This window comes from Cynocephalus volans, chromosome 4 (assembly GCF_027409185.1).
Source record: "Cynocephalus volans isolate mCynVol1 chromosome 4, mCynVol1.pri, whole genome shotgun sequence".
Lineage (NCBI taxonomy): Eukaryota > Metazoa > Chordata > Mammalia > Dermoptera > Cynocephalidae > Cynocephalus > Cynocephalus volans.
The window spans coordinates 134,961,719-134,988,037 of NC_084463.1; the positions used below are offsets into that span (position 1 = coordinate 134,961,719).

A 26,319-nucleotide genomic window follows, 5' to 3' on the forward strand; every position below is an offset into this window, starting at 1 on the left:
TACGAACTAGGTAACAGGCAAAAGGTTCTTGGAGCCGTAGGTGAAGAAATAATAAGCTTATTCAGCACACACATGTCTAAGAGCTAGGCAGTCCAAAGAGAAACTTGAGAAGCTGCTGGCAAAGTAAACATGCTCTACTTCCAGATGCATGCTCTGCCGACCAGTAGTTCAGAGCTGCTGCCTTACACTCTGAAGAAGACACAAGAATAGCAACAAGCTAAAAATACACAGGCCAGCATGGGCACTAACTCCATGCCCACACGACTTGTTTACAAAGAATGTGCTTCACCACCCCCAACTGGACTGAGCTGGGGGGGGCCTGACTAAACTACTCTATTTTCCTCACAGTTATATAACCTACTCTTTTCACTTAGCAACGTATCTTAAACACTTTTCTATTTCATTTAGCAGCATAATTTTATTATCTTCATTTATGACAAATGCTCTCCAGAAATTTGTTTCTAGTATATCTTTTGTTGCATATACAGGAACGCTATTAGAGTTGTAGGACAGTTTTCTCTATGGTTGGCCCGAACCAGTTCTCCCTCTTTTCTACTTGCAATTCTTAAGAATAACTGTAGAATGTGCTAGGAATGCAACAACCTGAGGTAAGAGGGAACTGGCCAAAATAGACAGGGCTCTGTTCCAGGCCCCCCTAGAAACAGAATGCCCTTCAGCACTTCTGTCCAGTGAGTGATGTGACTGCTGGGGTATAAAATCCAGGGAAGGCTGTTTTTCAGGATTCCCAAGCTCCTGTGCAAGTGGGGCATTTGCAGATGAGATTCCATATGCCTTGGACAGTTTTTCTGAGTCTTAAGAGACCAGTTCACAATGAATCCTTGGCTTCTGTTGTCCCTTGCTGCCTATCTGTAAGCAATAAACTCAATCCATGTAACTTGTGTGTGTGGGTGTCCTGTCTCACCAGATTCAGGCAAGTTGGTAACTAGTGCACAGTGAATCTGTTTAACAACAATCAGAGGCATTAAATTTTATGCAGTCCCTTTGCTAAATTTTTATCAATTCTCATACTTTTTAGTGTATTTACTGAATTTTCTATATAGGCAACCATATTGAAGAGGAATAATGATAATTTTGTCTCTTCCTTTTTGATCATTATTTCTTAGATCTGTTCCATGTCAGATTATTTTAGCTAAAATGCTTAGAAAATGTTAAATAATGGTGAGTGTGTTTTGCATTTGGTCCCCCTTATCCTCCTCTGTTTTTAAAATGAGGATGCCTCTACTCGTCCATTGTTCAATAGCATTCTGGCTGGTAGTTTGATCTGAGATCATAATCTTATTATTGATATTGAGATAAATTTCTTTCACTTTTAATTAAGACAATCACATATATGATATTAATTATACTTAATTACTTATTAGTTAATAATAGGTGTATTAATATTGAACCATCCAGGGAAAATTTCCACTTGGACATGAAGAATGATTCTATTAATATAGTGCTGAATTTGATTTGCTCATATTTTATTTATTTGCTCATATTACTTCTTGTCAGGTTTTGGTACAAGACTTACACTTGATTCATGAATATATTCCTAGCTCTTTAAATTTTTGGAATCAAATGTATGTAGCCTTATAATTAGCCCTTCCTTAGAATTTTGGAGAACTCATTGGCAAAAAAAAAAAAAAAAAAGTCACTGATCCCTGAAGACTTTTTGGAGGCAATTTAAAAATATTTATACTTTCGTAATTGCTCTCTTCAGATATTCTACTTCTTAAGCATTTGTGTTTCAGATTACATTCTCAAAGTTTTCCACATTAGTAAGATTTTCAAATTCATTACCAAATAATTTTGCATGACATTACTATTTATTTTTAAGAACTTCCAGTGGACACAAAGAATGATTGCATATCGTGATGATGAATAAGCTAACTATACTGATCTAACCATCACACATTCTACACAATTATTAAAAATCAACATTGTACCCCACATGTATGTATATAAAAAAAAAGAATGTAGATTATGTGCACCCTATACAGGCATAATTGTGGATGTGTTTTGTAAGATATATATGTTATTTGGTGTAGAAAATAATGTAGTGGCTGGAATGCCAAAAATGTATATAAAAAAGTCAGAATTAATTAAGAATAAATGGGTGAATTAAAATTAAAAAAAAGAACCTCCTTTTAAAGCAAGGAATGTTATAAGAGCTAGGTAACAGGAACAAATAGGCAAGATCCTCGCCTTCATGGAACTTACACTCTATAGTGGAGAGAGAAAAAAATAAACAAAACACAAACAAATAACAAGATCATTTCCGATAATAATAATAAACACTATGTTTATTTTGCTCACCAAATGTTTCTAGTTTTTTTTTTCTGGCCACATGGTAAGGCTGTACTCTCCTGCCCCCTTGGAGTTAGGTATGGCCAGTGACTTGTTTTCCCAATGGAAAGTGAGAAGTTACGTGTATCACTTTAGGATGTATAATTTACTATACTGGATCTTTCCCACTGCCGTGAACAAGTGTATCAATTGTTATAATAAATTCAAATGAGTGAAAATCGCCTATTACAAGAGAAGGATTGGATTAAAACACTAAATCCAATTGTGTAATATTTACAAAAAACCCAATGAAAACAAAGTAGTACTAGTTAAAACTGAAAACGACTCAAATGGCCACCAACTGTAGAATGCTTAAGTAAATTTTCATATATTATACAAAAGAATACTTTATAGAAAGGAAACTGGCTGAAACAGAGGTAGACACGACAAATGGACTGAATATCAGAGATTGTGTTGAATGACAGAAGTCAGACAAAAAAATTATTACTATTTTATTTGCGCAAACTTCAAAAACTTTCACTTAGGGATATATTCCTAGATATTAAAAGTATAAAATAAAACCAGAAAGTGTTTGCTTTAGGATGAGAGTGAGAGGGACAAATAGAGGCATCTAAGGTGACAGCAAGGTATTATTTCTTGACTCGAGTGGTAGTTCCACAGGTATTTGCTGTATAAATTTTCATTATACTGTACATAAATATTTTTATGCACTCTTCTGTATGTGTAACATATTTCAAAGTCTTTTATAAAAACAAAGAAATTGAGAAGAAAAAAATAGCATAGATAGGTAAAAAAGGATGGAGATATAAGAAGTAAATAAAATATTTATATTTTTGTTTATATTTATATTATATGTGAAGCAAATAAATTTTAAATAAAAAACTAAATAAAAATACACTTAGAGGACAGGTCTCATGTTAAGTGTTCTTACCACAAAAACAAAACATAAAAGAACATGAGGAAATTTTTGGAGGTGGTGATGGATATGTTTAGTATCTTGATTGTGGTGATTGTATCACAGGTGTATACACATGTCTAAATTCATCAAAGTGCATACATTGAATATTTGTAATTTTTGAATATCAATTACATCTTAATGAAGCTTAAAAAGAAGAAATTTTAAAAACATCAAATAGCATAATAAAGGTAATTTTATATGATTATGCTTCCTAATTTTTGTTTTTCAAAGGTACATTTTTTTCTATGAATGGATATTTTCAACATTCTTTGTTATTCTTTAAACTTTAAAATTTTAATAGCTTATGGCTTGGAAAAAATCTCTGCTCATTATCTTTATCAGAATATAGTGATGAGCCCTCCTAAAGCTAAAGCTTTGTTTTAGCTCTGGAAAATTGACTTCAATTATATCTTGAATAATGCTTTTATTCCATTTGGTTTGATTCAGTTATCTTTGGGGGAACACCCACTGTTCCTTCGGTTTCTTTTCACTCTGTAATTAATCCTATGATACCTATCCCTCCTTTTTCTCTCATTAGTTTTATCTTTTCATTCATTTCCTATGTGATCCTAGAGTTTCTCGTTTGTCTACTGTATCACCAAATTGCAAATTTGTCTTTTATAGCATCCAGTGAATTTATTTCACCTCTTCTCCCTCAGTATTAATTTCAGTGTACTTACTTTTTATCTTGGCTTTTCTTCTCATCACAGACCCTTCTCATTCAATAGAGGTAATTCTTTATGGGAGCAAAGCTAAATATGTCCCTATTTTTCTTCTGTTTCAGAAAAAGCCTTTTCTATTGAATTATTTGGTCATTAAAAATGTTTTTCCTTGTGCTGTAGAATTTTTTCATAGATATCATATTGATTTTGTTCTAGTATTTATCCAAGAAAGAGGAGAATTCTACGTAGAGCTGGTGTTAAAGAACAGCGACGATGTGCCTATTTCACTCAGCATCTTCCAGGACACCTTCCAGGGGCTAGTTGCAGTTTCAGGGGCTAGCTGCAGTTCCTGCTTGGGTGTTAGGCTGAATCTACCTACATGGGAAAAACAATGCTAGTTTTTTCCAAATGTAAAAGTCTTTAATGCAAATGTAAAGAGACTCACATTGAAATTGTTCTTACTAGATTCAATGGGTTCTTATTTGGAAGAACAAGAAATCAAATAAGGGCTTATTGCATATTTTGCAGGCTCCTTTTAGTTTCATAACATTTTTTAAGATGGTAGAATAAACACATGTTCATTGAACTCAGCATAAATCTTATATGCTCCTAAAGCTGCAGTTGCAAAGAGGCACTATGGAGTTTTAGGGAAAGGCTTTCTGAGGGGCTTTTTATCAGCCTCTGGCTGATATCCTGATTAGTGCAGTGCTGCATGGCTAAAATGGATTTTTATTCTTGTGTTTGGAGTCTGCTTCCCAAATACTTGTGACAGCTGCTTATCAGAAGCAGATTTTCTCTTCAGCTTCATGCTCTATAGCCTTTTTGCTTTGGGCGACCCTGTTCACCAGGGCCACCTCCCTTCCCATCTCCAGGGCAGAAGGCATCTGTCAGGCTGTACTGTGGCTCAGGAAGCAACCTCAATTCATTCATCAGTGCATTTTTCTATTTTCTCCCTCCCTTCTCTTCCCATTCCTTTTCTTCCTTGTTTTCCTTCCAGGCTGTTTTCTCTGCAAATATTGAAGAATGGATTGGGACCCTGTTGTGGACTGAATTGTGTACCCCCGCCCCCCAATTCATATATTGAATCCCAAACCCCTAATGTGAATGTATTCGGAGATAGGGCTGTTAGGAGGTAATTAAGGTTAAAGGAGATCATAAGGGTTAAGCCCTAATCCAACATGACTGGTATTCTTATAAGAACAGAGAGAGAAGAGACACCAGTGATGCACAAACAGATAAATAGCCATGGAAGGACACAGCGAGAAGGTGGTCAACTGCAAGCTAAGGAGAGAGGTCTCAGGGGAAACCACACCTGCTGACACCTTGATCTTGGACTTCCAGCCTCTGGAAGTGTCAGAAATAAATGTCTGTTGTTTAAGCCACCAGTCAGTGGTATGCTGTTATGGAAGCCCTAGCTGACTAATATAGACCCTATCTACCCATCAGTCTGCTAATCTGTAGAGACATCTTATATCTGATTTTTATCACTAATATCTGGTGCTGCTAAAACTTTCTCTCCTTTTGGATGTTTTTATAGGCATTTTAATCGGACAGTGGGAAAGAAGGGTTCACTTGGCCTCCCATTAATCTTCTCTGAAACTTTTCATTTTTTATGGTTTCTACATGTCATTTAGAAGTTATGTCCTATCTTGTTCCATTCATTAATAGCAACAGCTTTAATGTTATTTGCCCAATTAACCTGTAGCTTGCAAGCTGTGGGTTATTATGTTCCATAATGCCTGTCTAGCACAATGCTTGTGCTGAAAAATGCTGGAAGGCCGGCTGGTTGGTTTAAATCCTCGAATTGGATCCAGGGGCTCAGTGATCTTGATACTTTTTGTTTCCTAGTTTTAGTTGTGAATTTAGATTTTGTAAGGAATGAGGGCAGAGGGGGCTAGGGCCTTCTCCCAAGAAATGTGAGTATTAAGGAGTTCTCAGCTCTGGTTTCCATGTGGTGTGATACACTGGTCTGTTGTTTTCCTTGGGGACCTAGAGGCAGATGTAGACAAATAACAGGTGAGGAGGAAGAATGCTGGCACTGAGCAGGCTGCAGATCTGTGAACAACAGCTGCAGAGCTGTAAACAACAGGAGCTATATTAAGAAAGGCCTTGCATCTGCAGCATTTGTTTCAGTCCTGCCACCCATTGGGCATATTCCTGAACTGACTTTCCATTGTCAGCTGATCAGTGATTGATCTGAAATGATTCGTAACATATGTAAGACATGTTGGGAGGATTCTTAGATATCATATTCTTTGGTGTTTCACAAAGACTTATTGTGGCACAGGAAATGATTTTAGCTGGCACACAACATGTGTACACACGTTAACCTTGGGCACACACTTAGATGGACACACATTAATATTGGGCACACATTAACACTGAATTGCATTTCCAATGTTCTTTCAATCCTTTTGATTTTGGGTTGGAAAAAGTATCTGTTTGGTGCTGGTAGGCCTTTTGGCACTTCTATTTATTTTCACTATCCTTCCTTTCTAACACAGAGACCATGAAATGAATATTATAGGCTTTTAAAAATAGTTCTTTTGGCTTTTCAATTAATAATTGTACACCTGATCAAAAGGTGGCCAGCTTCCTGTTTTAATCAGAAACCCAAATTCTACCCATCTTAAGAAAAAAGAAAAGAAAAGGGGGACTTATTTAGAGCATCAAGGAAGTCTATGAAGTTCCAAACTTACCATGGGTTGAACTTAACTTTTCCTTATGATGTTACCCCAAATTTCCAGAAGCCACGGTTTCTAAGGGAGATTTACAATGGAAGAAGAGAAGATCTTTGCATGTGTTAGTCAGCACTTATTATGGTTCTGAGGGACAGGAACACAAATTCAACCTAATTTAAGCAGAAAATGGAGTTCCTTAGCTTTTACAGCTAAGAAGCCTGTGAGATTGGAGTTTATTTCAGTCATAGTTGGATCCGAGAATTTAAATGATGTCAGTTTTTTCTCACCACCTGTAGTGGATTGACTTATGTCCCCCAAGTTTTATGTATTAGAAAGTTAGCCCCATTGTGACTGTTAAGAGAGTGGGAAATCCTATTATGGTAGTTGAACGGTGGAGCCTTGAAGAGGTGATTGGATTGTAGGACCGTGCAGTAGTGAATGGATTAAAGATGGTGGTCAGGGGCGTGGTCCTGAGGGCTTTAAAAGAAGAGGAGAGTCTTTCTCACTCTGTCTGCTCTCTGTGCTTCCACCATCTTGCAATGTGAGATCCTTGGGTCACTGTCACCACCACCAGATAGACTTTGGACTTCCCAGCCTCAGAAACTGTACGCAATAAATTTCATTTTCCTTATAAATCACCCAGTTTCAGGTATTTTGTTATAAGCAACATAAACAGACTAATACACTGCCTCTTTCCTTCTCTCGCCTAGTTGGGCTTTATTCTCATATAGGTTTTTGTCATAAGGTAGCATGATGAACTTTGACAGCTCCAAGCTTATGAGATCCTTTGGAAGCATAACTCTAGAAAGAAGAGAGGGTCCTTTTCTCACCATTGTTCATATCCAGCCGCCATAAGTACCCTGACTACATGGGTCACGTAACTATACCTGAACCAATCACTGTATCTAAGGGATTGGGAAGCTTTGACTGGCTGTCCTTGGTTCGTGAGGATGTGGGGCTCGGTGACTGACAGTGATGCAGATTTACTATGAAAGGAGGAGAGGCTGTCGTCAGGTGGAGAGGCGGAAAAGTAACTGATATCAACTTTCTTATAGAAAATCAAATGATAGTCAGAATGTTGCTTGGTGAGAATGCAACCAAAATAAAAGGATTTAGTTGGGTGATTTAAAAGTGGAATGAAGTCAGACAACTATATCTTGGGGATTCTTCAAGCTGTACGTGCCTCAGTGATAGGAAAGTGGCAGTTTTTGAGTTGACAACTCCATTCCTTTGGTGAGTGTTTGTGTATATCTGTAGGTCTTTCTGACTTTAATTTTCTAAGTTTCCATTAATAACTATGTTAGTTTACTAGGGCTGCTATAACAGAGTACCATAAACTAGGTAACTTATTCAACAAAATTACTTTCTCATAATTCCAGAGGCTGTGAGTCTGAGATCAAGGTGTCAGTGAGGTTGATTTCTTCTCAAGTATCTCCTTGGCTTGTAGATGGCTCTTTTCCCTTTGTCTTCATATGGTCTTCCCTCTGTGTGTGTCTATATATTTATTTAATATTATTATTTTTTTACATTCTATGATGTAGTTGAGGAGCAGTTGGGTGGGAGGGGGAGAGGGGAAAGGGGAAAGAAATGGGATGGAAGAAGGAGGAAGGAGGAGGTGTGGGATTGAAGCCTGTGGCACCCCCCTCATTCCCACAAGGAAGACCAAGGGGCTTCCTGCGGTGGCTTGGTCATTGCCGGGCTGGGTGCAGATGTCAGGGGGGTGTGGCAAAAGCCCTCGCCTCCCACCATCCCAGCTCGGGAACCTGGGGCCCTTCTTACTGCAGCTTGGTGGTCGTCACTGGGTTGGATGCGTGTGTCGGGGGTGCGTGGCTGAGGCCCTTGTACCCACCTTTGGGAGTGGTTGTGGGTGTGGGGGGGCATGGGCAAGGTCCCTGGCCCTACCCCCTTTCTGGCTTGGTAGCCCAGGGGACTTCTGGCCCTTCTAGGTGTTATAGGTGTTCTTTGGTGACATGAGACCTTTACTAATTAATATCAAACTTTGTCTCTGGTTGTCAGTACTTTGTTTTTTCTTTCAGTTCTGTGTTGGATTATTTGCTGTTCCCACCACTTAAACTCTGCACTGGAACTAATTTGTTGTCCTTTGCTTACTTCTACAATAGGGGAATTTCCTGTGGGGACCAGTACTTGAGCTCTGTGGTTGAGCTAAATTGCTGTTTTGCTGCTGATTCCCTGGGGAAGGCTTTTTGTGCAGCTCAGGTTTTAATGGTTGACTTTATAGGTACTCCTGGACCTGGTGAGATCTGGTGCACCTGGGTTGTGTAGAAACTCTGGTCTGGGCCTGAGTCTTTACATCAAACTGCACACCATGTAATTCTGTATTCATGACCAGTCTCCTCTGAGTGGTCCTGGTCTGATTGGGGGGCAGATCAGCTGTCCATGCTGTGCCCCAGTGTTCTCCCATCTCCCCCACCTCCCATGTTCCAAACACTTTCCATGGGATGGGCCATGCTTGGTCCCTTGCAATGACTCACTGGCCTCTGAGTGGCTCCTTTTTTTCAGTTGTTGTGGCTCCTCAGTCTTATGTGGGTCCATGGTAACCCTATTAGTGGTCTTGCTGACCTAGCAGCTGCCAAGGCCCTCTTCTCCCCTGCTGCCTCCAAGCAATTTCACCCAAAAGGCACAGCTGTGGCTTTTTGCCAGCTCCTGCTCCAGATGCTCAGCAGGGATTTGAAATGGTCAGAGTGGTTTTTTCTTTCTCTCATTGTGGCTTCTCTCATCTTCATGCACTCCGTTGGTCTCTCCTCCTCTTCCCCTGAGCTCTAGCAGCCCAAACTTGGCTGTCATTGTTTTTTTATAGTTGTAAATTGGTTGATTTGTGGGAGAGAGTGATGCCGGGGACTGTCTATTTCGCCATCTTGCCCAGAAGTCTCCAGATGTTACCCATTTTTACAGAAGACTAAACTGAGCAAATCACTACTTAATAATGGTTATTTGAGTGGTTCAGGTCACAGAGCTATGTAGCGACAGAGCAGACCTTACATCTTTTATCTCTTGACTCTTGATTTACAATCTCATTATCTCTTCCTACCCTACCAATTATTCCTAGTTTGTTTATTAATTTTTTTTGTTAATGTGACTGAATCACAGGGTGCCCAGATATTTGGCTAAACATTATTTCTGGGTGTGTCTGTGAGGGTTTGTACAGATGAGATTAGCATTTGAATCTGTAGACTGAGTAAAGAAGATTGCCTTCCCAATGAGGATGGGAGTCATTTAATCCATGGAGGGCCCAAATAGAATAAAGAGGTGGAGGAAGAAAAAACTCACTCTCTCTTTACCTGACTGTTGAGCTAGGACATAGGTCTTTTCCTGCCCTTGGTCTGGAACTTACACCATTGGTGCTCCTGGTTCTCTTTGGACTGGGCCTGGAACTACACCACTTACTTTCCATAGTCTTTAGCTTTCAGATGGCAGATTATTTTCAGATGGAAGACTCCTCAGCTTCCACAATTGTGTGATTGTGTGAGCCAATTCCTTATGATATCTATCATCTGTCTATCTATCTATCTATCTATCTATCTATCTATCTATCTATCTATCTATCTATCTATCTATCTATCTATCTATCTATCTATCTATCTATCTATCTCTCTATCCATCCATCCATCTATCCACCTACCTACCTACCTACCTACCTACTTACCTACCTTTCTTTCTGTCTTTCTTTCTTTCTCTCTCTCTCTTTCTCTTTCTCTCTCTCTTTCTCGCTTTCTCTCTCTCACTTTCTTTTTCTTTCTTTCTCTCTTCCTCTCTTTCTTTCTCTCTCTCTCTTTCTTTCTCTCTCTTTCTTTCTCTCTCTCTTTCTCTCTTTCTTTCTTTCTTTTTTTCTCTCTTTCTCTCTTCTTTCTTTCTTTCTTTCTTTCTTATTGGTTCTGGAGACCCCTGACTAATTCATCAGTGTCTAATGTAATATTTCAGGCAGGGAGAATACCAAGTGTAAGCATATCTGGACTTTCCTAGGACAAGCTAGGAGGACAGTGTGGCTGCAGATAAGAGGGAGAAGACGTGGAAGAGCTAAGAGAAGTAATACTACTTATTGGCTTTTGGCTTTTACTCTAACCAAGATGGGGAACCATAGGAGTGTTTTGATCAGAGAAGTAAAATGATCTGACTTATAATTTTAGCAAGATTGAATTTGTTGACTGATTGGATGTTAGGATTTATAGAAAGAGATAAATGAGGATGGCTCTAAGAGTTTGCCTTCAATTGTGCAGTTGCCGTTAAACAAGGTGACAAAGACTGTGAGCGAAGAGGGCTTTGGTAGAGAATCAGGAGTTTTTAAGGCAACATTGTGTTTAACAGGGTCCTCACATGTATTAACTCATTTAACTCTCCCAAGAACATTGAGAGGTACATATTATTATTCCCATCTTCAAATGAGGAAGTGAAATCAGAGAGGTTAAGAAATGTGCCCAAGATCACACAGGTTGCATAAGATGGGCATAGAATTTAAACCAGTGTTTATGTCACTCCAAAGCCTGGGTTCTTAACCGGTACCCTATACCACGGCCCAGCATTAGACAGATAATAATGGCCATGATAGCCATACTTGCTCATTAAGACTGAGGCCCAGTGAGTATTCTTGACCTCTTTCTCTTCCTCCTTGGCTGTGTAAATGATGGGAATGCCCAAGATAAAAGAATGGATCTCCACGTTAGTTGTGTTACTTCGCTTAGGCTGCCATAACAGAATATTATAAACTGGGTGGCTTAAACAGCAGAAGTTTATTTTCTTACAAACTTGAAGGCTAAAAGTATAAGATCAAGGTGTCAGCAGGTTTGGTTTCTCCTCAGGCTTCTCTCCTTGGCTTGCAGATGGTTACCTTCCTGCTGTGTCCTCACATGGTCTTTCCTCTGTACATGTGCACCCCTGGTATCTCTGTGTGTCCAAATTTCCTTTTCTTATAAAGACACCAGTCAGATTGGATTAGACCCACCCTAATGACCTCATCTTAACTTAATCATCCTTTCAAAGGCTTGTAATAATTAATTTTATGTGTCAACATGCCTGGGCTAATGAATGCCCAGATAGCTTGTATAGCACTATTTCCGGGTGTATCTGTCAGGGTGTTTCTGGAAGACATTAGTATTTGAATCAGTAGACTGAGTAACTTCTTTGGCCTCACTAATGTGGTTGAGCATCATTCAATGTGTTTAGGGTCCAAATAGAACAAAAAGAAAGAGAAAGAGCTAGTTTACTTGCTCTGTTTGAGCTGGGATATTCTTTTTCTCTTGCCCTCAGACATCAGCTCTCCTGGTACTTGGGACTTTGGGCTTGGACTGAATTACACCACTGGATTTCCTGGTTCTTAATCTTGCTGATGGCAGATCATGGGATTCCCTGGCATCCATAATTGCATGAGCTAATTCTCATAATGCATTTCTCTCTCTCTGCATCTGTCTTATTTATAGTTGTGTTTCTCTGGAAAACTCTGATTAAAACAAGGCCCTTTCTTCAGATACAATCACATTCTGAGGTATTGTGGATTAGGGCTTTGACATATGAATTTTGGGAGGATACAATTCAGCTTGTAATACCTACCTTCAGGTCAACAGGAATTAACCATAAATTATTTTAACACTATACTATATTGCTATTGATCCTTACCAAGGAGAAATACCCTTGGTGGAGAAAGGGGGTTATGAGTCCAGGTGGCCAAAAGGCCACTGAACCTGAAGTTGACCCCTGGTATCTTACACATAGTCCACATAATGGTTGTGGCCAATGAGCTACAGAGAAGCTATCAAGAGGCTTAGGAGGCCTAAGGACTATTCATATTATCCTGTCACATTGCTGAGAACATTTTTTTTTTTTTCTGGTGTAATACATGTAATCCATGTTAATTAAAGACAATCATAGATTTTTGTTATGATTGGTGATTAATGTGTGTGTGTGTGTGTGTGTGTGTGTGTGTGTGTGTGTGTGTGTGCAAAACATTGGAAAGATTGCAAAGGTTGAGGGAGGTCCGAGGAGAATGAATGTAAGTTCTTCTTGAGAGCAGGACAAAAAACTGCAAATCTCCACTAAAGTTCAACTCAACTAGTCTCCCCTTATTTGGCACAAAGCAAAGTTACTTTTTGAAGCTGACATACAGTCAGTACAATCTGGATGGGTCTTTATAAAAGCTTAGATAATGAAATAAATAAAATATTACTACTAGTGGCCATCCCCAGATATAGAAATAAAAATACAAACTTATCTATTTACTCTAATGATAATGGCAAAGTGAGATTTATCTGCATTTGGAAATTGTGCTCTCAGTGGGAGGAATGTTCCAGGAAAAATTTATAACAAGAAAAACACTTAAATCACATAGTAAATTGTAAACTCTCTTTTGAGAAACATGTTACAAACAATTCAATGGCAAAAATTTGCACAAAAATAATCAGAAGTTGATTCCTCTTTTCCATCTACCTCTAGAACCACTATTCATAAGTTGAAAGAGAATATAGTTTCTAATTGAAATTTATTAAAAACTTAGACTTGAGAAAGCTCATTCCCCAAACCTAAATATTAGCCCTGAGAAATTTAGATCAAATTCATCCTGTATCGATGTTTAAACTCCTTCTTAGACCCTGATGGAGTTCGGATATGTTGTCCCCTCCAAAACTCATGTGGAAATTTGATCCCCAATGTGGCAGTGTTGGAAACTGAGTCATGGGGATGGGTCCCTCATGAATGGATTAATGCTCTCCCTGGGGAAGGCGGGATTAATGAATGAGTTCTCACTGTATTAGTTCCCACAGAGCTGGTTGTTTATAGGACCCTGGCACCTCCCCTCTCTCTCTCTTGTTTCCTCTCTTGCCATGTGATCTGCTTATACCTGCCAGTTGCCTGCTGCTTTCTGCCATGAGTAGAAGGAGACTGAGGCTTGTGCCAGATGCAGCTGTCCCAGAATCGTAAGCCAAATAAAACTCTGCTCTTTATAAATTACCCAGTCTCAAGTATTTCTGTTATAGCAACACAAAACAGACTAATACAGAGCCTATTGAGCTAAATAGGATGAAGAGGTAAAGGAATGCTTTCTGTGATTGAGTTTGGAAATGAAACAGATGTCTCCAAATTAGAAAGGATATCTAGTAGAGTCTTGTACACCAGCCATCACTTCTCAGTTCCCCAAGTCCCCTCATGAAGACATGGTCCTCATACCTTCATTTGTTTGAGGAATGAAGAGAAGGCATTTATTATAGCTTTTCTGGGACCAGTCAGGATTAGTAAGACAATGAAACTGGAGTTCCATGTTGGTCCCTTGACTTTAGTGGAATACTGGAGTTAACTAGATGTGGGCTCTCAGGCAAGTTACTTTGCCCTTTTAAGTTTTTAGTGCTGTTTCCTAGTCTATAGGAATTACAGGGGATTCCTACGGAGGTAGGCCATGGTGAAGGGGACGGGCAGGGAGGATAGAGATTGGGATAAAGGAAGGAGAGAAGAGAAGAGAAGAGAAGCAGTTCATGGATTCAGTAACTTCTTGACACTCTTTCTGGTGGCTTTTCTGGGTAACTCAAGGATGTAGACGTTTTGCCCACATGGTGGCACTAGCTGTTCAGAAAACAGCATAGCTAACCTCAGAAAGCCTGCTTCGACACTCCTGAATGTGTGGGGAATGAGCTACAGCTGACGTTTTGAGCAATTAATAACGCATTAGAAAACTTACTAACAGGGATAATCCACATTGAGTTAATTAGAAAGCAATTTTAAGACTGGGAAAGTCGGGGAGAAACGAGCGTGTGGAGAGACGCTGGCTCTCCACCGCCACTGCCGCATGGCAAGTTTGCATGATCACCTAAGGCTCTAATTTAGCAATGACCTGTTAAGGTCTCTGTTCTGTTGCCAACTTGAGTTCCTTTCTAGGCTGAGAGAGGAAAGAAGGCAATGGGGGCGGGAGAGCGAGGGACAGTCCCTTTTCAGTGTACTGGAAAGAATCTTATCCTGAGACCCGGGAGACCAGGTTTGTAAAGCTGTTTCTACTACTAATTCCCTCCTGTGACATTGAACAGAACACTTTGCCCTTCAGGGACTGTTTCTCACCTATAAAATGCATCCTTTGGGCCACATAACTTCCAAGTTCCCTTCTAGCTCTAGCTTTCAGTTTGGCTATATTAGAAGACAAGAGTTTTGCTAGTAGGAGATATATAGATACATGCTTATATATGTAATCACAATGTCGGTAAACAGCATCTGCTGGATTATGATAACAGTGCAAAAGGCAGTGTTTACACACCCAGATGATGGCTGCAGGAGTAGGTTTTGATTGATATCAGCTTCTGGAGCTCATTGCTATCTGGGAAGAAATTGAATTTGAAAAGGTCTCTTAAAAGGGCCTTTGGGGAGCCAAGGGGAGTAAATGTAGGGGCTTGGATGGAGAGGCAGGTGAAAGGCAGGGCAGCAGGGAGTACATGCCTGGAGGAGCTGAGCCAGTGATGGGCCTGTGCGCCCTTCCAGGATTAACTACAGCTAATCACTCAGCTGGGAGGGTGTGCTCAAGCCTGGAAACTGGCATCACGTCTTCAGGATCTGGTTTGCTCTTTTCATTCTCTGCCTCCTGCAATATTTGGCCAACACCTGTCAGCAGTGTCTCATTTTTAATTTGCTTAGAACAACGTGGAATCCCAGGCAGCTCTGACTTTGCTATTTTTTGATGGAAAATAAGGTGTGCTCCAGGTGGGTTTTGTCACTTGGAAAAGATATAGTGGATGGAATTTTAGTGTCTAGGCAAAAGGACAAGGGTTCACCTCTCAGCAGATGAGCCAATGGAGGGCTAGCTCTTAGCAGGAGACAAGTAGTAGAGATGCGATTTCAGTATGGATGAGAGAATAAAGCTTTCATGAGGGTGAAATGCGGGAGCCTTTGAAGAATGTGGTGTATACAAATCCGGATTTTTATAAAACAAAACAATTAGAAGACTGTATCTTCATATACACCCAATCTTTTATTTTGTCTCATTTTAAATGCATTAACAATATTTTTATTTGTAAATCTTGTGTTTTTTTATATGTATAAAAGTAATAAATAACAAGCAATACAGAAATCTATGGTAAATATGGTGAGAAAGCTGAGAAAGCTCTCCCATTATCTGGTCTGACCTTCCCATCCTTGCCCCTCAATGGCCTGGTGCATGTTTTTTTTTTTTTTTTTTTTTTTTTGATGAGTTTATTTGACCAGCTAACTTCCCCAAAATTGAAGATTTCATTTATGAATTTTTGAGTGCAGAGAAATTTCTCAATTCTGGTTTAGAGCTGAAGGGTGACTAATGACCACTGTTTGCTTTAGATTTTCAACGCTGAAGCCAAAAAGGTCCAGAGCAAACTGAACGGTCCATCACTATAGCTTCACGTAACTTTAAGGGAACCTATAGAACTGAAGCCCAATCCTTGGAAGCCTGGACTTGCTACTTTACCTGGTTCTGTGAGGTATTATTGTTTTCCTTTTCCTTCAAGTTGAAGCATGAACATCTGATCCTTTCTTTTCTTTTCTGTGAGTCCGGTGGAGACACAGGGTTTTGAACAGTGGGAGGATGGATGGAAATGGCACCTTCTTCCATGTACGTCATGTTGTGACTCCTTTCCACCTGACCCCACTGAATGAGGGACATCAAGGCTATAAAGCTGAGTCCTGGGGGCCCTGCTTCCTGCTATTTGAACATGAACACTATCTTCAGGAAATTCTCAGCTCTCACCTGCCCAGTCTCACAATGTCTCCCCAAAAAGGAGAAGGAGCCATGCCCTTGGGCAGAAACACACTGAAGCTTCAAGAAGCCACAGGCCAGTTCCTTCTCTCCACAGTATTACTGTAATTGTTTCTGCCCTGTCCTTTGTTTAGTGCACGGGGGCTGTGGCTGTGCACAGGTCTGTTGTGTGGTTGGACAGGTCCAAGTGCAAAACAGTAGGGATATAGGAGGAGTGTTTAATGAAGGCAGCACAGAACAGGAAAATCCTTGCACCTGCCTTCTTGGAAGTTTTTGCTGAAGCTGAAGTGAGACAGGCAATCCCTCCCACATTAGCTGAACACCGAAGTACTTTGGGGATAAAACTCGTCTAAGAAATATGAAGGTGATTTGAAGCAGAGACTGTGCTACGTATAAACCTATTCATTCCTGAATCACCCTCACACTAAGCAGAAGCTTTTACTATTCTCCTTTTATGGTACAGTGGAGTGATTAAGAACATGGGCTTTGGAATCACACCCCACCTTCACTATTTAGTATCTGTGTGACCACAGGTAAGTTACACCATTGCTCTGAATATCTGTTGGTTCTCTTTAGAGATAATATCAAAAGTATACTATTGTTGTAAGAATTAAATGATATGTAAAGCACTCAGAAGCCTGGCCTATTGCTGTTAATAACAGGGACTAATATCATCAGTCCTAGATTCTAGATGATGAGATTGAGGCTCATAAAGTTTAATACTGAATCAAAGGCGTGATCCAAGATTTAAATCTGGATCTATTGAATTCAAAACCCTGGTGATGTTTAGACTTACGGTAGTTACAAGGAGCATCAACCTTCCCTGACTGAGATTTGTGCAGTTAAAGTGTTCTGGGATTGTTTGGATACTATTTGAAATAACATCAAAAAAATTATAGTAGTGCTAATATCTGATGAGCATTTACAAAGAGGCATGCACTGTTCCAAGTATTTTTCTTTTGTAACTCTCACTATATATTTCATTGACTAAGGAATACACCACCAGTATTTCCATTTTACAGATGTGGAATGGAAACTGAGGTACAAAGCTATAGAACTCTGGTAGAAGCCAGATCTTATATTGGCAAGGTCATTTCCAATCCAGATATTCTTGGGGGGCGAACTGGCAGCCAGTGCTCCAGCACACACCTGTGCATGGCTCTACACCCAGGACCCCCAGCTAAGCTTCCTGAAGAGCCAGGTGCCAGCTGGAGCTGGGGGCTTCTTGCCTGTGATTGGCTGCCACCACTTGTGGTTAGCCTTCTGTGGTGGGGGAGGCTGGGAAGGACAGTGGAGGCTGATAAACGACACAGTGTATGCTCTGAGAACCAAGAGACCGAGGAGAGAGCAGAGAACACACTTTGCCTTCTCTTTGGTATCAAGTCATATCCACCAAATTGCAGACCTCCCAACACTTTGGCCAGGCAGCCTGCCAAGCAAGGTAACACTTGTACTTTAAATGCCTTGAGCCAAAATATTTATTGCCTTTCTATGTTTCGAATCAGAAGTACCTGGGCTTTTTTCCTTGCAGGAGGTGAGGGGAGGGAGTGAGGGAAGCTTAAATCATTTTTCTTTCTTTTTTTCTAATGTGTGAAAATAGGAAAGATAGAAGAGGCCAACTTTAGGGACACCAAAAGCTTATAGGAAAGATGCTAAATATCTGAATTACCGTAAATGAATGTTGTTGGCAGAGGAACAGTTGGAGGGGTACTTCTTAAATGAACATGCAAACAAATCGGCAGAAGAAAAGGTATGAGACTGTTGGAAAGAAATACTCTTAGTCCAGACATGAAGAATAATCAGGAGCAAACAAATTTCAGGGTGGGAAGAAATGGATAGTTTCCCAGGTACTGCCAAGTATTACCAGGCATTTCCTGAACTAGGTTGGACTAAGTAGGAGACCAATGTTTCTCAAAATGTGACCTGTGGGCCACTCCCATCAGCATCACTAGAACACTTGTTAAAAATTACTATTTCTAGACCCCATCCCAGATAAACAATCACACTGTCTGGGATCTGATGATCAGCATTTTGTTTTTTTTTTTTAAAAACAAAATTGCTAGTGACTCTGATTCATATTTATTTTGAGAATTACCATGGTAGAGATCCTGCTTTGAGGTTATGTTCTTGAGTCAGGATTCCTGACCAGAGATTGTGACAGTATGTACACTTCTCTTTCTGAAGTGCTTCATGCAAAAAGTTATTTGGAGAAGGCACAAGGATCTTAGGGTCATTTTGCAAATGCTTGAGACTTAAAAAGGCTTTTGATGCTGTCAACTTTTTGATGCATGGTGTTTGTTGAATAGTAGACAATGGTATTTGTGGAGTGAATGAATGAATGAGGGGGACAGGTGTAACAATGGGGGTCACACTTGCGTATGCAATGGTCACTTGCAAATCACGTACTGATCGAGTCAGAGATGTTTGGAGGGGAGATTGTGGGCCGAGTACTGGCGTGTCTGGGTGGGAGTGGGGGCGGTGCTGGTTCTCTAGCCCACCCCTTTGAAGTACCTAATGATATCACCAGAAACTACAGCTTCTGTCCTGTCCAAGCCACTGCAGACTGCTTTGTTAAAATGAATCCATGCCCTGTAGTGGAAGGGACCCCACTGCTGTGATGGCAGATGATGGCAATGCCAAGGTGGCAGTGCCCAGTGGGGACAGGGCTGAGCCAACACCAGCCCTTTAGTCTTTTAGATTCTGAAGCTGGTCTACTGCTGAGACTTTTCATTAGAAGAGAGGAGAGCAAGCCTTTGCAATATTTTTGAATGTCAAAAAATGACTACATGATAACTTTTTCATAATCCTAACTCCATGTTGTCTACAGGTTCATATTTTAATCCTTTTTCTACATGTTTACCAGAAAAGAAAGATAAGCTAAGGATGGAAATTTAGAAATTTAGAAAGAAATATGAAAAAATAACTATGGGTACATACAAATCTAGTCTTTACAACAGTTTATTCAAAATGAATTGATCACAAAATTAATAAAAATAATATGTGAATATTCAAATGATATAAAAATGAATAAAATAAAAAATAAAAGAGATCCTATTCCCAGTGACAATTCTATTTTCCAGAGATTAAACACTGTTAAGATTTCAGGGCATATCCTTCCAGAATTTCTGTACTTTTATGTGTACACAAATATGAACATATATGCATAAGTAGGGTCCTTCTACACTTGCTGTTGTGGTTCTGTTCTCTGCTTTTTCGTGTGGACATCTTTCCATGTCACTGATGCATACAGAATTTGCACATGTGCATAAATACGTAGAGAAAATCTAATTTTCTGCATGGTTTTCCATTGTATGTCTGGACCATAGTTTCATAATGCTTTTTTGGTAATTATATTGTTTCCAATTTTCAAAGTAACAATTTTTAAAACAAGTCTTCCTCTCTCTCCATATAAATACCATGGTATAACTGTGGGAATGTTTCTATAGAATAACTTTCTAAAAGGAGATTTATTGTAACAAAGATAATATATTTAAGTTTTTGGAAGACATTGCAAAATTGTTCACTAGACCTTTTATGCCAATTTGTACTCCTCCCAAGAATGTATGACAATATCTTAATTTTCCCATAAGTTTATTAATGCTGAGTATTAGCAATGGTTTTAATCTTTGCTAATCTAATAGATAAAAAAACTCACTAGATCTAGTTTTTAAAAGTTATGTCTTCTTCCAAAAGTAATACACGTTTATTTAAAAGAGTAAAAATCAGAGGTAAGGATAAAACATATAAAACATATATAGCTTCCACAGATAACCACCATTAACATCTTGGTGTACTCCCCTAAAAACAAGAGGAATAACACATCCCTCCCACTTCCTTCTTGCTTCTGGTTTGGATAAACTTTTAGCAGTTGAGTTGGAAAACAATCTAATAAATTCATCTGATTTGGATGTTAATGGCTAATAACTGCTTGGTGATGCCACTCTTTCCACGGGAGCATTCAAAATGTATTTTGGTAGATTTTGGCATAATATTTTAGGCCAGTGGGAGTAAGTGGAGAAATGTGTAGGAAGGGGAAAGAGTTCAAGGGGGTCTACCAACATGCCTGTGGTTGACTTACTCATTGTGAAAGGATGGTATTGAATTTGATGAGCTCCAGAGATGGTCATGCATTTTTTTTTTTTTTTTTTTTTTTTGTATAACTACTCAACATATTATCTCGGAATGCCAGAGAACAAGTGCTTTAAGAAAAAGGCTGGGAAATAAAATACCAAAGGGATGAAAAAGGCCCTTGGGGTTCAGTTCAAGCCACTGAGGCAGGAGAGACAGGGAAAGGCCTAGCACCTGCCACAGGAGAGAATTAGGAACTTAATTGAACTATAAGCAAATTTGATGTGTCTGTTGGGTCTGCAGTTGAAGTACTTTTTGAGGTTAATGAGACCTTTGAGATGATTTGGAACTGTTTGACTCTCATACTGTCCTGCATAAAGAACAATCTAACAGAATTTCCCTTTTAACCAAGTCTGGGAAATTTGCTTTTAATTGTTACGACAAACATCAATCTCTGAAGCACAATGCATACAAGATGGAACAAATCTCAGTAGTTTAAAGGAAATGCCTTAAAAGAAACTTGAGTAGCGGCAGTCAAGATTAGGATTTGCTGCCTTTACCTCTCCTCCACCCCCTATCACACCTCTGGTCAAAGTATGTTCATCTGAGCATTCGCCTCCATGAGTATATGACTATAAAAAATCCCATCAATTTGGTTGAATAATTTATTGAGGGAAAAACATATGTTGCTTGAATAACTAATGGGTCAAAAGAGTTAACACAGGCAAATTTGAGAGATGTGGATGAGATGATAATTGCTGTTTTCCCAATTATGCGTACTAAAGAATTTTGGGAAGATCGGGCTAATTGGGTCTAGAGAGTACTCAACTGGTGTTGTCAGACTTCTTTTACATCACTACTGATGTCTGCACTACAACTCAGATTGGAGGGTTTACTGACATCCCTAATTGCTAATATTTTTACCAGAAGAAAAACATTACTCCCACCTCTTTTTATTACAAACTATAGAGCTAATGACCATGACCAGTAGTGACTTTCAGGATAACCTGTGCAAGTTTTATCTAAAACCACTTGAATTTTTCATCTCAGAAGTCCTTCAGATTCTCAGTACAAGTCATGGTACACTATGGTTTATTGCAATTTGAGAGAATTCTGTGGTTTTTGTTACTAATGTAGACATGGCTTTACAATTTACACAGGATTCACTAATTAAAATTATAAGCATAATTACTATCCATGATACTTATTATTAGTTTGCATTCATAAAGCTCAAAATTTACTTCAACCTTTCAAGTAGTGAGTAATTAGTTTCTTTGGGTTTGTAGCTTTATCATCCCTTTATGACCCATTTGGAAGAAATAAACAACCAACCTCCTGGAAGACTGCTTTAAAAAGCTGGAAATATATTGTCCATCTAGTGCAATTAGGCTAATACAATGCAGAAAATATTACTTTTCTTTGGTTTTAGTAGCCAGTTTATCTTTGCATTTACTCAGCAAATAACTACTAAGCACCTAATGTGTACGAGGAAACTTGGGGAGACAAAAACAAAGCACTCAAACATTCTGTCTTCTGAGACAGTAAGGTTTTTGTGGGAAGGAATTCAGATTTTATATATACATGTTTGTATATATATTTTTTGTGACAAACATCAATCTCTGATGCATAATGCATATAAAATGGAAAAAAAAATCTCAGTAATTTAAAGGGAATGACTTAAAAGAAACTTTGGTAGCAGCAGTCAAGATTAGGATTTACTGCCTTTACCTCTCCCCTGCCCCCCATCCCATATATATGGTCATGTATGTACTAAGATACTAAGATGCAGGGTATAGATGACCATAAGAACTATCAGAACAGGGAATGGCTCTATTGTCTGTTGTCTGATGAGCACCTAACATAGTATATTAAAACAGGAAGTTTAACAAATCACTTTTTGAATGAATGAATGAATGTATTAATTTTTATTACTTCTAAGGTACATCAGTTGGATATGGAAGGTTTCCTAATCTGACTTTGTTTTCATTGTTCCCAGGTACTTCAGCTGCCATGGCTGTCCCTTTGCCACCCACCCTGGGGCTCAGTTCTGCCCCAGATGAAATTCAACACCCACATATTAAATTTTCAGAATGGAAATTTAAGCTGTTCAGAGTGAGATCCTTTGAAAAGGCACCTCAAGAAGCTCAAAAGGAAAAGAAGGATTCCCCCGAGGGGAAGCCCTCTCTAGAGCAATCTCCAGCGGTCCCGGACAAGGCTTGTGGTCAGCAGCCGGTCCTGACTCAAGCAGCCTTAAATTCCCATTCTAAGTTTTCCAAGAAGTCACACGATGATGGGAAAGCAAGAGACAAAGCTATTCACCAAGCCAATCTTCGCCATCTCTGCCGCATCTGTGGGAATCCTTTTAAAACTGTTGAGCACAACAGGAGATACCCAGTCCATGGGCCTGTGGATGGTAAAACCCAAGTCCTTCTACGTAAGAAGGAAAAGAGAGCCACTTCCTGGCCAGACCTCATTGCTAAGGTTTTCCGGATCGATGTGAAAGCAGATGTTGACTCGACTCACCCCACTGAGTTCTGCCATAACTGCTGGAGCATCATGCACAGGAAGTTTAGCAGTGCCCCATGTGAGGCTTACTTCCCAAAGTATGCAACAATGGAGTGGCATCCCCACACACCGTCCTGTGACATCTGCCACACTGCCCATCGGGGACTCAAGAGGAAGAGCCATCAGCCCAATGTGCACCTCAGCAAAAAACTCAAAACTGTGCTTGACCAAGCAAGACAAACCCATCAGCGCAAGAGAAGGGCACAGGCAAGGATCAGCCACAAGGAAGTCTTGAAGAAGATTGCCAGCTGTGGTAAGATACATCTTAGTACCAAGCTCCTCACAGTGGATTTCCCAGTGCATTTTGTGCAATCTATCTCTTGCCAGATTTGTGAACACATTCTGGCTGACCCTGTGGAGACCACCTGTAAGCATGTATTTTGCAGGATCTGCATTCTCAGATGCCTCAAAGTCATGGGCAGCTATTGTCCCTCTTGCCAACATCCATGCTTCCCTACTGACCTGGAGAGTCCGGTGAAGTCCTTTCTGAGCATCTTGAATTCCCTGATGATAAAATGCCCAGCAAAAGAGTGCAATGAGGAGATCAGCTTGGAAAAATATAATCACCACATCTCAAGCCACAAGGAATCAAAAGAGACCTTTGTGCATATTAATAAAGGTGGCCGGCCCCGCCAGCATCTGCTGTCATTGACCCGAAGAGCTCAGAAGCACCGGCTGAGGGAGCTTAAGATGCAAGTCAAGGCATTTGCTGACAAAGAAGAAGGTGGAGATGTAAAGTCAGTGTGCCTGACCTTGTTCCTGCTGGTGCTGAGGGCGAGGAATGAGCACAGACAAGCCGACGAGCTGGAGGCCATCATGCAGGGACGGGGCTCTGACCTGCAGCCAGCTGTCTGCTTGGCCATCCGCGTCAACACATTCCTCAGCTGCAGTCAGTACCACAAGATGTACAGGACCGTGAAAGCCATCACGGGGAGGCAGATTTTTCAGCCTTTGCATGCTCTACGGAATGCTGAGAAAGTCCTTCTGCCAGGCTACCACCCCTTTGAGTGGCAGCCACCTCTGAAGAACGTGTCTTCCAGCACCGATGTTGGTATTATTGATGGACTGTCTGGACTGTCGTCCTCTGTGGATGACTACCCAGTGGGTACCATTGCAAAGAGGTTCCGTTATGATGCAGCTTTGGTGTCTGCTTTGATGGACATGGAAGAAGAGCTCTTGGAAGGCCTGAGATCCCAAGACCTTGACGACTACCTGAATGGCCCCTTCACTGTAGTGGTGAAGGAGTCTTGTGATGGAATGGGAGATGTGAGTGAGAAGCATGGCAGCGGGCCAGCAGTTCCAGAAAAGGCGGTTCGTTTTTCATTTACTGTCATGAAAATCACTATAGCGCATGGCTCACAAAATGTGAAGGTGTTTGAGGAAATCAAGCCTAATTCTGAACTGTGTTGCAAGCCACTGTGCCTTATGCTGGCAGATGAGTCTGACCATGAGACCCTGACTGCCATCCTGAGCCCTCTCATTGCCGAGAGGGAGGCCATGAAGAGCAGTGAATTAATGCTTGAGATGGGAGGTATCCTCAGGACTTTCAAGTTCATCTTCAGAGGCACGGGATATGATGAAAAGCTCGTTCGGGAAGTGGAAGGCCTTGAGGCTTCTGGCTCAGTCTACATTTGTACTCTTTGTGATGCCACCCGCCTGGAAGCCTCTCAAAATCTTGTCTTCCACTCCATAACCAGGAGCCATGCTGAGAACCTGGAACGCTATGAGGTCTGGCGTTCCAACCCGTACCACGAGTCTGTGGAAGAACTTCGTGATCGGGTGAAAGGGGTCTCAGCAAAACCTTTCATTGAGACAGTCCCTTCCATAGATGCGCTCCATTGTGACATTGGCAATGCGGCTGAGTTCTACAAGATCTTCCAGCTAGAGATAGGGGAGGTGTACAAGAATTCCAATGCTTCCAAAGAGGAAAGGAAAAGATGGCAGGCCACACTGGACAAGCATCTCCGGAAGAAGATGAACCTAAAACCAATCATGAGGATGAATGGCAACTTTGCCAGGAAGCTCATGACCAAAGAGACTGTTGATGCTGTTTGCGAGTTAATTCCTTCTGAGGAGAGGCACGAAGCTCTCAGAGAGCTGATGGACCTTTACCTGAAGATGAAGCCTGTATGGCGATCATCATGCCCTGCAAAAGAGTGCCCAGAATCTCTCTGCCAGTACAGTTTCAATTCACAGCGTTTTGCTGAGCTCCTCTCTACCAAGTTCAAGTATAGATATGAGGGCAAAATCACCAATTATTTTCACAAAACCCTGGCACACGTCCCTGAAATTATCGAGAGGGATGGCTCTATTGGGGCGTGGGCAAGTGAAGGAAATGAATCTGGCAACAAACTGTTCAGGCGCTTCCGGAAAATGAATGCCAGGCAGTCCAAGTGCTATGAAATGGAAGATGTCTTGAAACACCACTGGTTGTATACCTCCAAATATCTCCAAAAGTTTATGAATGCTCATAATGCCTTAAAAAACTCTGGGTTTACCGTGAACTCTCAGACAAGCTTAGGGGACCCATTAGGCATAGAGGACTCTCTGGAAACCCAAGATTCAATGGAATTTTAAGTAGGGAAATTGCTTATGAGTTGGTTTTTGCAAATGAGTTTTCCCCTGGGTTGTATTGAGGTCTTCTCCTAGCACCCTTCACTACTGTGTGTGGGGCTTCACCACCCAAGAGATGTTAGGTTGGAGTGAGAGGATGCAGATGCTGAAACCATGTCAGGAATGAATAGCCATGAGCTGATTGCTGGAGCTGTTCAGTGAGTTCAGAAAAGCAACAGGAAAAATCAGTTATTTGAAAGCTCAGTAACTCAGAACAGCAGTAACTGCAGGGGACCAGAGATGAACAAAGATCTGTGTGTGTGCGTGACTGAATGAGTGACGTGAAATTCAAAGCCAAGGCTGTCAAAGAACAGCCAGTGAGACCAGGAAAGGAATTTGTCTTGTGGTTTTCATTTTTCCCCTTGATTTATTATATTTTGTATTGAGATATAAATGTTTTCTATTTCATTTTTGCATCATTCTTTATTTTATAACTTTCACATATTTTGGCTTATTTTACAAGGTTCAAAAGAGCTTTTTGGACTTTTCTAATAATATGTTACATTTGTATGGCACGGTGACCTTTACAAAGTGCTCTCAATGCATTTTCTTATTTGGTACGTTTATGCAGAAATATCCTACATCAAGAAAATTTTTTGGAAAATCAGTCTTTTTCTAGGTTTCAGTGGTATATCTGTTGTAACCATCAGAGTTTAGGAAATCATCTGCTGTCATAGATTTTTCAGTATTGAAGTTAGTTATTAAATCTTCTGACAATATATGCCTACTTAGCTAGTGTAGCCAAGTATGATTCTT

The 26,319-nt window shown here is 40.2% G+C and overlaps 1 protein-coding gene across 1 annotated transcript; it reads left to right on the forward strand.

The window, feature by feature from the left end:
• Positions 1–22,395: 22,395 nt before the first annotated feature.
• RAG1 (recombination activating 1) lies at positions 22,396–25,527 on the forward strand. The gene has a single exon (XM_063094354.1). The coding sequence runs from the start codon at positions 22,396–22,398 to the stop codon at positions 25,525–25,527; it is 3,132 nt and encodes a 1,043-aa protein (XP_062950424.1).
• The last annotated feature ends 792 nt before the right edge of the window (positions 25,528–26,319 follow it).